Source organism: Labrus bergylta, chromosome 12 (assembly GCF_963930695.1).
Source record: "Labrus bergylta chromosome 12, fLabBer1.1, whole genome shotgun sequence".
In the NCBI taxonomy this organism is placed as follows: domain Eukaryota; kingdom Metazoa; phylum Chordata; class Actinopteri; order Labriformes; family Labridae; genus Labrus; species Labrus bergylta.
In genome coordinates, this window is record NC_089206.1 from 29,186,070 (window position 1) to 29,202,680 (window position 16,611).

At 38.4% G+C, this 16,611-nt stretch overlaps 1 protein-coding gene across 4 annotated transcripts in view; it reads left to right on the forward strand.

The window, feature by feature from the left end:
- The window catches only part of LOC109993171 (probable G-protein coupled receptor 153), a 39,869-nt gene that overhangs the window by 20,352 nt on the left and 2,906 nt on the right, over positions 1–16,611 (forward strand). For 2 of the 4 annotated variants that reach the window (XM_020646013.3, XM_020646012.3), the window contains exons 2-5: positions 2,866–3,495; positions 6,922–7,351; positions 11,375–11,564; positions 14,443–14,627. In XM_020646013.3, the coding sequence (XP_020501669.1) occupies positions 3,122–3,495; positions 6,922–7,351; positions 11,375–11,564; positions 14,443–14,627 (1,179 nt within the window). In that variant the 5' untranslated portion in view covers positions 2,866–3,121. Of the gene's footprint in view, positions 1–2,865; positions 3,496–6,921; positions 7,352–11,374; positions 11,565–13,877; positions 13,908–14,442; positions 14,628–16,156; positions 16,177–16,611 lie in introns of those variants that run through there. The other 2 variants (XM_065961401.1, XM_065961402.1) reach the window with 2 other exon arrangements.

The following is a 16,611-nucleotide window of genomic DNA, read 5'->3' on the forward strand; positions in this document are numbered from 1 at the left end:
TGATAATGACTGGTTCATCACAAGAGATACCCCTCACATACAACTGCCCAAGAACTTAGACCTAGTGTGTGTTTTCAGTGGCTATGTTCACACGTAGAGGGGTTATGTTTAAAAAAGTTTTTTTTTTTACCATCGGCTATCATGTCAGTGGAATTGTTTAAAATGTCTTTTGATACTGCATTTGTATGCAGAGACAGGTGGATTTATTTAAAAAATTGAAAGATAACAAAGCGTGAAATGGTCAGCATGACAGTAAATAATAAGAGATGGAACAAGCTGGGGGGTAATGGAATAGTTTGGTCTGTTAGTCAGGTTATTCCATACTGTCAGCAGCATGTGATTTAGAGGTAGAGGGGTGAATGAGGAGTTGTAATGAGATAACCAGTGGAAATTAGTGATCCAAACTGTATTAAGACCTGAAAATGAGTTAAGCTGGAACTCTGATGGGCTGAGAGTCACACCAATACTACTCTCTAATGCAGCTGCTTCCTCTACTGTGATCTAAATGAACATGTTTCTCACCGTGACCAGACTTAACTCCACATTAATAAAATGTATGTTTTGGCAGGCCAAACAATTGTTTCCTCTTTGACTTAAATTGCATCCCTACTTTTGTCTTTGATGCCTCTACAAATAAAGCAGTTCTATCATATCTTCATATATAATTGTTTTGAAGCATTATCCCTTGTTTCAGAGGGGAGCACCATGGCATTATATGAGCAGTTTCTGAGATAGCTGACACCAGTGTAGGAGGACTTCCAAGCTGTGGTGGCTTGTGTGGTATTTTCATAATGTTTAAGGTTTGACTCAACTACGGTTTCCCGTCAACAAACAGACTGTAGCTCAGTCCATCCCAACCACCTGGGGATTCCCGGATCAAAGCTCTGAATCATTCCTTTTATATCCACTGCCCGCTTTAATGTGTTTTTTGGTTTTTGAGCATGTGATTACCCTTCATAACAAAGTGTTTTTTCTTTGATCATCTCTTTAGTTAAACGTATGTGACAGCTTTTCTGTGTGCTTTTTTCCCATTCATTTTAATTCACACCTCTATATCGCAACTTTTAAAACAACAAAAGTCACAGTGATCACACTGTGTAAAGTGTTAGTGTGTTAGAACACAGAGAAAAGAGAAGTTCAGTGTAAGCTTTCCTTCAATCTCTATCGTTGTTGTCCACATTTAAAAAATTAGACACTGCTGTCTGTCATACTGGCAGCATTTCAGTAGAAGGTTTAATGAAGTGGCTCAATGAATTCCCTCCATCTTCTTGGTGTTTCTCTTTCTTGGTCCAACAGCAAGGTCACTGTATTGAACTCTTTAGTGTGACTAAGAAACTTGAAGAATCTTAAAAAGTATTCCAAATGTGTTTATTGAATGAATTCCTTGTTTGCAAAAGTACTAAAGAGCGTAAAAAGAATTCTGCTTCCTGACCCACTGCAGTAGCAGGACTGAGTCTGATTGGCTCACACATGTATAGGCTGCCACTGGAGGGAAAAGTGAGAGAGGAGGATGAGATCAGTGGAAGAGAGCAGGGTGATGATGACGTGGATCTTGTCATTTCCAGTGTCCCCTCTCAGGGGTCTTGCCCACAGCTCACCAGTGTTTGGACAAGCCAAAAGACAGGAAATAGATGTGACAACGCGCTTCAGCTGTGCAAAGCGTTTTTCACTCCACAGTTGTTGAAACAAAGACCTCTGCTTCTGATGACTCTCTGGCTGGAGCTGAGAAACGCTTGGAAGGGGCCCAACAGTTTCACCAAAGCTGCAGCAAGCTTTTGTTTTGATGGCTGTTTAGGAGGGGAACTACAAACTATTTCCTAAAAATTTTGTAAAATTTAATCAACAGTCCTCAGACAGTATAACCATGAATACATTTAAGTTAAGCAATAACAGGATTGTAACTTGTAAATATTTCCATTGCAGTTAATGTATATATTCCCGTTTTTATTAATGGTCAAAACTATCATAAAATATTTCAAAATGTCTTTATGAATTCTATTTGATTTATGACCTGAACACTTGATTAATTTCTAATATTATTATTTTATAAACTGACTTTTGGACTACAAGCTTAAGACAATTGTTTTTGTTCAGGACACTTTTAAGGATTGCAGTATGTGTTGCTTATATATATATATATGTGTATTTATTATCATGTTCATCTTAGCATTTTTTTTGCACGACTCACCACTGCACTATTGTCTTATTTAGCCTTGTATATATTAGTGTTTTTTTGTTGTTGCTTATATTACGTTTTATTTTTAACTTTGTTCATTGAGAGCACAGTTACTGAAGACAAATTCTGTGTGTGTAAGCATACATACATGACCAATAAAGCTGATTCTGATTCTTATTTTGTCCAACTCTGTTAGCATTTTGGTATATAACTTGACTATTTGTCTTTTTTTTTTAAGTGACATCACATGGACGCATCATGCCCCCTCTCAGTATATATTCCTCTCTGCACAATTGTGAACATAAGAGCGGTTATGATTCACTTCTGATTCACTTTTTTTTTCCTTTCAAAGAGCAGTTGCATATTACTGCAGCTTTATGCAATTCACTGTCATATCCCTTGCAGCCTTTTAGAATGAGCCATGGAGACTGATTACTGTTCTGTCATTACCACATGAAAAGGATGGCTTTCAGTAGAAACAGTAATAGTTAATCTGTTATGATTAACATAACCCTATTAGTTCACTGGGATGAGGAATTATGTAGGATGAAGGAATATTTTAATTTGGAGTGACTCATAATTTTCTTTACATCTTCCCTCCCTCTGTCTCTTATCACTGTGCCTCACTCTTTTCTCTCTCTCTCTCTCTCTCTCTCTCTCTCTCTCTCTCTCTCTCTCTCCCTTTCCAGCCTCAGGCTTGTGATGGAACTGGCCCGGCTCTTCATCCAGCCCCTCTAACATCACACTGTGTCACACAGCCATCACATCCTCTCCCTTCTGTGCCCGTCCCATGGAGAATGCACGCCCTCCCAGATAGGATGCCTTCCCTGTCCGACGCTCTGCATATCCTCCTGCCCATCACCACCTCCTCCTTCTCCTCGTGTGTACCTGCTATCACCAACAGTTCCCTGCGGCCCCCGGGGCTCCGACCCGCAGCTCTCCAACATGGTGGATGAGGTAACCACCATGAAGGATGATGTCATCAACGCCAACACGCTGGCTTGGCTGGTCTGCTCAGGCGTGTCCATCCTTGCCAACACATGGAGCATCCTCAGCGTCAGTGCCAAGCAGAAAAAGTGGAAACCACTGGAGTTCCTCATTTGCACACTGGCAGGCACACACATCCTCAACATGGCCATCCCAATCACAATGTACTGTGTGATAACGCTGCGACGCCAGCACTCCAACTACGAGTGGAATGAGGGGCTCTGCAAGGTGTTTGTCTCCACCTTCTACACTCTCACACTGGTCACATGCTTCTCTGTAACCTCGCTCTCTTATCACCGCATGTGGATGGTACGCTGGCCTGTGAACTACAGGTAAGAAAAGGGTCTGTTAAAGCTTGTTCAGAACATCCTGTTATCAGAGGTTACATTTCATCCACATTGCAAACTTGCCATGTAGAATCTGTCAAGAAACAGAAATATTAGTCTGGATGATCCAAAAACTTATCAGTGTAAAAAGTTGAATTGAACTTCTTTCTGATTAGGAAATATTCAAATAAACTCTTAGGCTAAATACAACACAGAGATTCTAATTGAAGTGGAACCAAATCCTTCACGTGTCGACATATTTTTTTTTACATTTTAGAACTATTGACTGTAGGTAAAGGAACATCAGTCGGTAATGTTTAACATGCCAGAGACTAATGTAACTGAAATTTAAATCCCTTTTTGTAGATCAAGTTTTTAGAGTTTTGATTTTTTTGACCATCCACTCTCCGATTTGTCTTAGATTTTTCTTAGATTCTACCAAAGCCACCATGTAAAATAATCTGATATGTAAACTCTTAATGGCACTTTAGCTGCATGCCCGAGTAAATCCTTCAGATGTGATGGTGTTTTGCTATTTAGCAATGTATCAATATTTAGCAATACATTAAGTATGAGAGGGATACTCAGCATCAAGTCCTGCACATCAGCTTGTTGCTGTTATTTGTGGTATCACCATGTTGATCCATCCAGACTGAGCATCTGCTAATCTAAATTTGGCTCCTCACGACAAGTGATATTACCAAGTAACGCTGAATAATAAAGATCAGATTCAACTCATTAACAGTCAGCTCTCTGCTGCAGTAACACCATGTTGGTCTTGTTAGACTCCCAGGACGTCTTCTCTTAACACATAATCTGATGTTCAGAGCAAGACTGCTGCTTACTTTAAAAAATTGTACTTGTACTTTGAAATGTTGTTTATTCACCAAAATGTTGGTGTTTCTCTTGAAACTTTGTTGAATTGCTTTGATTTCTACATTTGACACTCATTTCTGATACCTAAATAAGGGATTTTGTTTTTATAATATTGGTATTTCTTCTTTGATGAAAGGATAATGGAAGCTGTAAATGATAATATCTGAGAGGTGAAAAAAAACTAAAGGTAAATTGATCACATTAAATAATTATAATATTATTATATTATAATCTTTTTTTTGTATTTTGCAGCTGACGAGCATCACACCCTGAAAAATACCTCATAAATCATTTGCTATTATTTTGGAATTCAACACAGAACAATCATGCAGATGACTGCATTTCTAGAGCAAATCCTGTGGCAAGCACAAGTGGAGCACAGGCGAAATGTGTCTTAATTTCTGCACAGTACAAACAACCTACTATGTGGGTGAAGGAAATTCTGCAGAAACTGGTACTTTCAAACATGTTGTGAAGATGAGTATTCTGTTGCATTGTTCTTCCTCTCCTTCAAACAAACATAGCATGTTTGCACTCCCTGTGGCATTAGGCCTACAGATGCTCAACCTGCAGTCAGCTTGGCCAATTTTGCAGATAAGCAGACATTCAAATAAGACATGCAAACCTGCATCTTAATCTGTGCTCAATCTTGCTATCTATACTGCTTGTGCAGCTGTCTTTATTGGACGTTGCCATGTAGAGATATCAGGCTTTGCACAAATGCTTTTATCTACCTCGTCTGCTCTCTCTCTCTCTCTCTCTCGTCTGACCACCTTCTCTCATATCTTCTGTCTGGAAACATTGACTTTCCTCTCAGCATCTCCTATTCTTGTTTTTAAGTCACTTTTGACAACGATATGGCGGTGTAATAGCTCAAGCCATGCACTGTGTAATAGCTGTTCATCTTCCATTTAAATCGCTCCACTTTTGCCTGCCGAGGTAGCATGGCTGCCTTGTCCATGACATTAACACACACTGAAAGCCTGAATTATGAATTCCAACCTTGTACTTCGGCAGCTGTTCTCATCACCCTGCGCTCATCGTCTTTTAGGAGCTTTTCCCTGGCAAAGCTCTCGCTCTGGTAATAGAGTCCAGCAGCTTTGTGACGTAATTACCCCATCACATGCACCCCAGGGCACATTCAGGAAAGGCTAGCATAATTATTCACAATGACAACAACACCTACTTGTCTTTGCACAGAGTACTCCCCCATGTGAGCCACTATGCATGGAAGCTAATACATTATTGGTTTAAATATATTTGTGACTCATGTGAGGGAAACATTCTATATCTAGCTCCTCTAGAGGACCTTGATGAGAGGAAGAAGAGGATAGGCTACATGTGCTCTGGTTCTCTTTAGGGAGACGGATTGACTTTCTTGCCAAATCGGCTCCTTGACAACTGAGGGTCAACAGAGAATCTTCTGTATTCCTTCACAGCTAAATGAAAGAGATGAAAATGAATTGCTGTGCTGAAGGTATAACACAATTGAAAGTCTCAAAGACCATGTAATTACTGTGTCTATACTTTCTACAGGAGGCTTAAGTGGTAGATATCTGACTGTTTTATTTTTTGCTGATATGTTGTTAAGTTCAGAAGTACTTTTGTAACAAATCTTTTGGCAGGAAAGGGCAGACTTTCTTCAGGTTTGAGAACACCAGTAACTGCTTGCCATATTTTTTTAGATGTACGTGCTTTGTTGCAAATCATGAGAAGTGCCACACAATCAGAGGACAATGAACAAACTGCTCAATTGTAACAATTACTTGAAGGTGAGAGGAAATAGAAATCCCTCCGTGCTGAAATAGACCTAGATGACAAATAGAGCAAAGCATTGATTTTCCTCCATTCACCTCAAGTTTGTCTAGGTGATGACTATTTGGGAAGGAGCTTTTTTCTATGTTATGTTCCAGATACAGATGTGCCGTTTGTGGTATTTAGAGCATTTTACCATATAGGTCTAGTTTGTACATGATGCTTTTTTTGGGAGGGGGGCTTTTTATGACTTTATTGTACAGATAGGACAGTGGACAGTGTAGGAAATCGGGGAAAGAGAGTGGGGAATGACATGAGGGGATGGAGCCTCAGGACGGATTTGAACCTGGGGCGCCTGCTTCAAGGGCTACAGCCACTTTACATGGGTCGCAAAAACTAACCGCTAGTCCACCGGCGCCTCGACATGTTGCTATTTGCTTTGCTTTTTTCACCATTAGGCTCCTCCAATGAAAAAAAGAAGAACAATCAGACCTTCCTTTAGTGCCTGTTTTGTTTTTTATACACTGCAAGCAAGTGGAATGACAGAATTAATAGAATGAATAGAATTAACTGTGCTGAAAATACATTAGGGGTTAAAGGGGTTAATTAACTGGTTAAAGCTTTTGAAACATAATAAAATAGCATTCAGTACTGTTTGTGGTAAAGACCAACCTAGTAATATCATGACTTTTCAGATTCAACAGTTCCGGTGTAGGTCCAGCACCTAAAACTCTAATTAGCATTAGAAAAATGCAATGCTTGACAATAATTTGACTTAATAATCTGTATTTCTGCTTCCAGGTTGAGTAACACCAAGAAGCAGGCGGTGCACACAGTGATGGGCATCTGGATGGTCTCCTTCATCCTGTCCACACTTCCAGCAGTTGGTTGGCACGACACCATTGATCGCTTCTACACCTCTGACTGCCGATTCATTGTGACAGAGATCGGGCTGGGTTTCGGTGTGTGCTTTCTGCTGCTGATCGGGGGAAGTGTGGCCATGGGTGTGATCTGCATCGGCATTGCCCTCTTCCAGACCTTCTCTATTCAGGCGGGACACAAAGCTGACAAGAACAAGTTCAATGTCCCAACCATAGTGGTGGAGGACGCTCAGGGGAAGCGCAGATCATCTATTGATGGATCAGAGCCTCTCAAAACATCACTGCAGATCACCTACCTGATAAGTGGTATCGTTTTCATCTACGACTTCCTGACTGGCTTCCCCATATTGGTGAGTTAACCTAAACCTAAATGCTTAAAAATAATCATCAAGCTGTTAAAAGGTCTGACTGATTTGTCAAAAGACATTCCATTTGGCAAGTGTAAGTGGGCATATCTGCAGACTGAGCGTGAGGGAATTACCCATAGTTCATAACTTTGTGACGTGAAAAATAGGATTCCCTGGGGAAGCCTCCAAGAATGAAAGGGTAAAGAAACACTATAAAATCGGAAATGAATAAAAATATGAGAGAGAAGCAGGAGGGTGAAACCATCATTAAAGCTTAAAAATAAGAAGTTTGCCTGAAATACTGCCATGGTGTTTTATCATCATCTATGCCTTTTGTTCTATAGACTGCAGTTTGTAACGCTCTTTATATCTTCTACCTAAAAACTATATTGGGAAACTAAAGCTGTCGAGCCTGGAGCACTCAATCACTTTCCAGGTGGCGTCAATTAAGTCCTTAAGGGCTCAGGGCTCACTGTTTAGGGAGGAAATTGAGATTCAGCCAATACGACAGTGAGGTCAGACATTTTTTTTTTTTTTTTACCTCTGCATCACTCTCTTGAGGTAAGGAAGGTGGCGTGAGTTGGTCAGGGTAAAAATGGAAACTCATGAGAAGAGAACGGTCTGAGGGTGGAGTGTTTCTGCTGTAGCATGTGTAACCATACCGAGCTGTTTTATTATTTACATAAACTGAAATGTCTCTTCTCATCTGTGGCTGTAAGTAGGTCAGGCTATGTTTGTTGTGTGTGTGTCTGTCTGAATGTGTATAGCAGCTATTGTGTTTGAGTGGGGTGACATTATAATCTGTCTGTAATACTTACAATAAGAGAAATGTTGGAAATCCAAAACAGAGAAATCCAAACAGTCCTGTGTCTTGCTGTTCCTCTACATATTCACTCTACTGTCTCTATGGAGCCGTGGGCTTTAGGATGTGCGTGTTACTTCCCTCTTCATACAAGGGAACCTGATTCTTCAAGTGCACTATGACTGACTGAAGGACGGAGCTGTCTTAGTGTGTTGCCATTTGGTTTGCAAATTTCCCCTTCAGGTTCTCATCCATCTTTTAACAAGTCAATTCATTGGTTTTTTCATGCTCACTTGAGAGCCAGTAGAATGCTCAAGGTGTAACTTTCGTCATGCAGCCAAAACAGCCATCCTGTCATCTTAAAAGAATGCCACCAAAGTAGGGTATTGTCCTCTGTAAGTAAAATGCCCTTTGACAGTTTTTTTTTTCTTTTCAAGGGAAGAACCTTCTGTTCATGTTTAGGCCGTGTGGATAGTGAGAACTACTGAATCACACTCAAGCGAAAGGTCTATCACTCCATTATTTCTTACTGGGAGAACATTGTTCATCAAAGTACCTCAGCTTCACTCTATATTTATATATTTTACATTAGAAAGATTTTTTAAAATAAGCATTGTTCATTAGCTTCTGTAAGGCAAGCCTATAAGAAACAAAGCACCTTGTTTTGCACACATGTAAAGCAGAAATCTGAAACATTAACCAGGAAAGGAAGTCTTACTAAAACTCCTTTTTAAGTTCATCGTATATTGGGCCTTGAAGTCACGCTTCCTCTTTACTATAGAATTACAAAAATCTCCTGCATCTTTTCAACATGTGCTCACCAAGAGAAGAGTACTAAACATGCCTTACAAAACATTCCCTCTAAAAAACAGTCCCCCTTTTAACAAGCTGAGAATAAACATTGTGTTTTTTTTAATAGCATAATAAGATCATACTCTAAAAAGCTTATTTTACTCATTGAGAAACATACTGGTTTGCAAGGATTTAGCTGTTGCCCTTCAATGTGTATTTTACTTGTAAGTTTTAAACCTAAAAAAACGTATGTCTTTCAATTAGAGTTCAAAGTCAAATATCTATTACTGTCATTTCACAAGCTGTCAGTTGATATGTAAAGACAACAGTAGCATTTTATGCAGTAGGGGTGTTGTAATTAATCGTTTCAACGATGCATCAGAATGCAGACGTGGTAGTTTCTGCATCGATGCACTAACAGAATATAAGCCATTATTGAATACTGATGTTGTTGGTAGATTTTGCGGTCGCAGCTGGACCTTTATAATTTATTTATTTTGGTAAAACATTTTGACATTGTTTCTTTAAAGCACTCTCTAAATAAAAACATAATTAATATTTATCGGACTGCTTTTCTTCATTGATGAGAAAGTAGGCATGTGCAGCAATATAGAAGACTGAGGATGAAACTTGTTGTGATCTGATGCATCGTCACAGCTCTAATTTGCCCACACATACAGAAAACAGAGAGGGTAGTGCACTGTAGTACTGATGAAAGCTCTTATTTCCAGTGGAGAGCCATAAAAAACAAAAAGGCTGCTAGCCCTCGTTATAACCTGATGTAATTAGCTATTTAAATGCATTGAAAGCTGTCACACACATACAGATACTGGGGAATAGATGAAAAGAACAAAATAGAATCACCACTGAGGGAAAACTTGTCATCTTTAAAAGTGGCCACCACATATTTCTTAATAGAAGAAATTATACTGAGGCAACAATAACCCTGATTTTAAAACTCGTTTACGTCACTGCCAATGCAAAAAAGACTCATATTAAAGATCATGCAGGTCATAAATGTCACTTTTCTATCACCTTGTAATTGGTTTATGGGCTTGTGTTTATGAGAGTTTATACCCAGAGTGTTACTGCTTTCTAAAGAATAAGATATGATCCTTTCAATGGGAAATCCATCAGCAACAGAATAATAATGTTGTGTGATGTGTCACCAACTTGTTCTGATGCCAGAATGAGTGAGAAATGCTAGATGTGTAAATATTATGCTCTTTAGATGTAAGCATGTTAAAAATCAGTAGGTGAAGGATACTGATGGAAAAAAAGAAAATATATCTTGTGGTTTTCTTCCCTCCCCCCTCCTTGGTTTGGCTGGCAGTTTGAGCTTGCCAGCTCAGTGGCCAAAAAGATCAATATCAGTTTGAGACTTCGAGACTTCATCAAGTCACAAAGGAATGCTGCTGCTGTTTTTGGTGATCAAGGTGTGAACAGAAGAAATTATGAGCTTGAGTTAATTGACTGATCAGTGTCTTGGCTAGGTGCATTACAGTTGAGGATTAGACACTGAACCTGACAACTTTAATAATCAGATATTGCACCATGTTGCTATAATCAGGTAGTCTAGGTATTAATGCTAGTGATGTAGAAAAAGAATCATGAGCAACACCGAGGTCCCCTTTGAAAATTTCTCCATAACAAATGTTATCTCGAGACACTTTTCAAAAAGAGCAGGTCTAGACCCAACATTAGCAAAGTTACATTAGGAAGGAAAGACTTCCTTTAAGAGGCAGAAACCATGAGCAGAACCAGACTCATGTTGAACAGCTATCTACCAAACTGTGTTGGGGTTGGACAGCGGGATTGAGAGAGATGCAGAAAGCAACAACAATAATGATCATAATCTGATGCAATGTCCAATAATCCAGTGGCTATCCATCTGCATCATACAAGTCAGAGAACACAATTACATAACATCAGATTAAGTCTTTTTTTCATCCTCCATGACAACCTTTACATAAAGCTTTTAAGCAAAGATCTCGTACACATTCAGAAACCCTGTCAAGCTGTCTACTGAGAGCACTTTAACTTCAATATAAGTAAAAAATGATGTGAAGGAAACACTAGATCTGGTGTCTTAGATCTACAGAGTTCAGAGTTTAAAAATTCAGTTAGTTCCTGTTTCCAAGTCTAAGGGTGTCTTAGCGAAGTTATTTTGTGCCCTTAGCATTACAAGAGGTAGAATCCCTGTGTTTAGCCCATGAAATTGCAGAGAACGCACAGAACTTTTGTATGAATCGGTTTGGTCCCACAGAGACCAGAAACATGGCACATATACCTACACATATTTACTCATGAACTGTATCAATGATTCTATCTGCCCGTGGAATATGCCTTATGTCTCTCAGTAAGTAATCAAAGATTTGTTCATACATCATGAGAACTGATTATGGGTTTTTTTCTATCGTCTTCCTGCCCAGGTGGTGAGCTTTGCCAGTCTAAAGTTCGACCGCTCCTACAACTGGATGGTGTTGTGTGTGCTGTGGTGCTCCATCGTCCAGTCCATCCTACTGCCCATGTTCCTCTGGGCTTGTGACCGCTATCGGGCCGACATCCGCATGGTGTGGGAGAAGTGTGTGGCTATCATGTCCAACGATGATGTGGATGAGGGTAAGCCACTGTCAGCTGTCGCCCCCCCTTCCTGTCCCATTTTGTCCTTCTCTGCACATGATGTGAACATGCAAGATGATTCCTATATCCAAAGACAGCTCAGTGTGAACAAGATAATAGTCATTATGGAAGATTTTTGGTTTATTTGGCACAGTTTTGCATTGATGCTCTAAAATTAAATTGCAGCTTATCTTTCTGATTTTGAAATGTTCAAAGTGACAGTCAAATACTAAACAATGATTCTCTAAATTTAAGGTTTGGACCAAGAGAATTGTTTGTGTTGAGAGGTGTTCTGAACTCTCTTTGGCCGTAGGAATTATTGTGACAAATGTGATTTATCAACCTGCATAGGTTTTTCTCTTAGCTGAGGTAGTTGGGAAATTAAAAGGAACATGTTGTAGGAAGGAGAAAGAGGTTAGTATCAAGGTTAAGAAAAATAACAGCTTTAGTTTATTACATGATGTTTGAGTTCCACCTCCAGATACTGTAGTGTCACTTCTGTGATGAATGATCAACATATTTGCATTGATTTTAGCATTAGCGTTATATTTCACAATCAATGTTTTTATTTATTTATGTGTTATATTCCTGTGATCATTAAACAGTAAGTTTGTCACAGGAATTTTGTACAATTATCATTAAAGTCAGTTAGCATTCAAAACTTTTCTTTGACAAGAAACAGAAAGTTTTCTGAATGTTGCAGAGTAGAAGAATATAATGATTGAATAGCTTGTCTCAGAGTGTTGCCTCTGGTGCTGTCAAATCACAGCATGTGACTTCAAGAGTATTATGTACATGAGCAGCATGGTAACAATTCTGTAGCCAACGCAGCTCATTGTGCACTCATCTTGCTGGGGTTTGGACAGAGGTGCTCTTCAACCAGCTGAGGAGGGGTTATCAGGAAGTTCTCAGAATGTTTCATAACCACTTTCTAGTTGTTTCATTACCAAATGATGGTTTTTGGTGAAGTATCACTTGTGAGAGGGGCAGGCTGATTTTGTGAGAGTAGACTCACTAACTGTAAGCTGTCACTCTCATTTGTTGACAAGAATCATAGGTTTAAGGAGCTAGCAAATGAAAAATAATTATTATACCTCTCATTTGTGAATATATGAAAACATCTATGTTAGTCTCATTGATCTTAGCCAGTGCCTAGTCTTTGCCACGTTTGGGCGAACTATTACAGAGTAATAAATACCTTTTTACTATAACAATCCTGATTCTTGCTGAATAAACAGGTTTCTTTAACAAAGTTTAATAGTCTATAATGGTCATTATAACATACATTATAAATAATTGGCTGAGGTTTGAAATCAGTGGTCAAATGTTATCATGTGACCTATCATTTGACCTTTCAGGAGATGAGACTGAAGTGACAAGTGTCTGTGTTGCATAACTCTAAAGTAGAACATACTGTGTTAATTCTTTCTTTGGTGTCTGCTTTGTGAAATGCTTTACTTTTCCTCGCTATAAGATTTATGTTATAACAATGAGAACAGGAAAGAAATGTTGCTGGACAAATTTATTTTTTTCTGGCAGCACTTTTTTTCACTCGGATGCATTTAAAATGTGCAATCTTCCTCTCGAATGCCCTGTCATTTGAGGATGATAAAAGAAATGGTTATCCATTTATTTGTAAGGATCTAGAGTGAAACGGGAACAATTGCGGTAAAAAAGCACTTCCATGTCAGTATGATGGTCATATTTCCCTCAGGTCACAAGGGAATCTACCCTAGTTTTTTAAAACATAAAATGAAATTAGGTGAAAAAAATGTGTTTCCTTTTTAGTATTTCATTTTTTTTTTATTGGAATTTATTTTCTTCTTTTTTTGGGGGTGGGGGGGATGTCAAAAGTGTGCAGTTTAAGTCAGTCAGATCTTGATAAACAGCATTTAGTAGACATTAACTGATAAAAGAGAAAGAAAGTGGTCCAAGACTTGTAATTTTTATCACAGAAATATGAAACATTTTAGCGGAATCACAGACACTTCAATATTTGGTCCAAAATTAGGTCACATGATAATCATAGAGAGGCTCATGGATCCATGACCACATCACAATAATAAATAAATTCATGCAAACTGATGACAGTATGAACCATCTGTCTTTTTTTTTTCTATTTGGCACTGTTTTAACTCAACCCAATCTGAACCCTTCTCTCCTCTGTCTAACCCTCCAAACCTTCTGATTCTCTCCCTCTTTGCACCCTTCACTGATAACTGCTCGTTATCCAACAGGAGCCATAAAACAACAGGGCAAGACACATTCTGTGTGACGATTAATGCTGCCAGTTCTCTGCTTTTTTTTTTCCAGAGGGCTTGCCATGTATAACTCATCACAGTTGTATGTATAAGGATTGTTTCCTTTTTTCCCCTGAAGCCACTGACTTGCATGCCAAGCTGCCTGTGCAAAAAAAAAAAGCAACTTTCATTTTCCATCTTTTTGGCCAACATTTTTTTCCAGATCAGCATTTTACACCCATCTCCAATTGATCTTTAAGGAACATGAATGCAGTGATTGGGAGAACAAACTTGGTTGATGGGTATTAAAGTAAACTTTTTGATTTTTATTGATTTTCTTGAGAATGTAAGCTCTGGATATTCAAAGATTCTTTATGCAGCTATTTGGTGTAGTTTCTGAGTTTAGCATCAATATGAGCCATTTTTTTCTTCTAGTTAAGTATTTGATTCGACCCTTTAGAAGTTGATCCTTTTTCGATCCAAACCACTTATTCATGAGCAGACCTGTAGGGTGAGTCAACCTATCGGAGAACAATTGAATTTGTCTCTCTTATCTATTCGTCTGTCTGTCTGTCTGTCTTGTGTATTGAGTCCGTTGCTCTCTAATCCTGACGCTCGTGCTTTTCTGCACTTTGCAGAAGACAGCCAAGATGGAGGAATACATGCCGACTTATTAAATGACAGACCATATGACTATAGCTCGTCGCCTGAAATCGTGACGGTAGACCGTAATGCCAAGTATGAGTTCTCAACCTTAGAAAGGGGGGTTCTGCAAGGGTATCCATTGAGGGAACAACAGGAAGATAAAATGCAGTATTTGCAGGTATATTTTCATTAATTTCCTTCATTTCTTTTAATTGATCAATTGAACTATTTTCATTACACTTCATTGCTTATGTGCATGGTGAACTAGCCCTGTGGGTCTTTACAATATCTTGCTTGAATTTGATGGAATCATCAGGTCGTTTTGTGATGCTATTTCTCCCAATTTTTTCTTTTTTATTACTTAAACTATAAAAATATACACTAGTTGACTAATGTTTGGTAAATATGACCATCAACAGTCCCAAAAACATATTAAATGATTTTCATTTAATGCCACGTGTGTCCAGTCCATGGACCTACATGTAATAGACTACATTTCTATTTTGTTTGAGGGTTATTGTTTCGTAGCTGAATTAGTTTTTACCTTTCAGGAATCCTTCAAGATTTCAGAATTGCAATTCAAAGATCTGCTCATGTTCTACCAAATCCCAGTCTACTGCAGAGCTATAAAAAAAGCTACCCATTTAACCTTCATCAAATACACAATTTGTTAAAACATGAACTTATTATAGGAAAAATAAAACAAACCTTCTGTTCTGCTTTGGTTCCAATTCTGACTTGACAAACACTGGCCCTTCAACAAGAATAGGATGAACATTATTGATTAAAGTATCCATGATGATGATGATGATGATGATGATGATAATCTTGCTGGACTTGGCCTGCAAGACTGTGGTGAGGATATGTGTGTACACAATCAATAAAATGCAACCCAATCAATTTGAATTTTACAAAATATCTGTTTACTGTGACATCTTTGTGAGAAACAACAAAGCAAGGGCTTCAATTTCCTTAGCAGCCAAATTTTGTATCAAATATATATATATTTTTTTTTAAATTGGTATAAAACCTCAGATGTCCAAAATATTAAGGATACTTCAAATACCATCAGATTTTTAAGAAGCCATGAAACAGAGATGTATACAGTAGCTTTCATTTTATTAGACCATCACTCCATCCATTGCTTTTATGTCTGATACACCTCATCATTTGACAATGGATTCATTGATCATAAAGCAGTTTTTAGCTGTGCTTGTCCTTTTGTTGTATATGTGTGACGGTGAAATAAATATGGGTGCGCTTTTGATTTGAGTAAAAGGGAGACTTGCTGAGATGTGACACAGTCAGGTTGTTTTTGTCACTGCTCGAAGGGTTAAAGCTCAATTAGATCATAAATCAACAATCCTCTTTATTAACGATCAAATGGCACCTTCACTTGAGAAGTGATGTCACTTCTCAAGTAGTTTGATAACAAAATAAAGCCTCTTTGGCTTTATGGCTTTTTGTGACGTGTGTTTGTCTCTTTCTCCCTCTCGCTCTGTCTTTCCTGCTAATACTGTCCTGCATCTTAATGCATTGTAATGCTTGTGCTGCCCTCTGCTGTTTAGTCCTCCCACCTTACACACACAGTGCTACTGTATCATCTCTCATTTATCTGCATTACTAAAAGCTACCACAGTGGGGCAGGCTGATATCAATCTTGTGGCACTTGACGTCACCTTGACAAACCCTCTCTCTCTTGCATAGTTGTCAGAACAGAATGGAATGTGAGTATAACATGTAGAGAACTGTCAAAGTTTTTACAGTTTTTGTCTCCAGATAATGGAGATGAATACTAGTGCAGATGTAACACTGTTTAACCCTGTTGCATGTTATAAGGTTAAGAAATTAGATGCGTAAGAGATTCTCAAAGGCCAAAAATATTGTATGACATGTGTGACATGTAGGATTTTAACATGACAACTAAATGAGGATACCAAACGTTTGAGGTCATCTAAAACCAAAATGTTTCCAGTATTGAGGAAATTGCAAGAAAGTTTTCACTGAACTATATGTTAAACCAAATATTTGCACAAAGCAGTTCATTGGGACGACTGCAAATCAGTTATTACAAAATTGCAGTGTACTGTAAACCTTAAAAAAATCCTACATGTAAGACTCTTTATTATTGATTACAAAGGTGTATGAACTAAAACAATGTT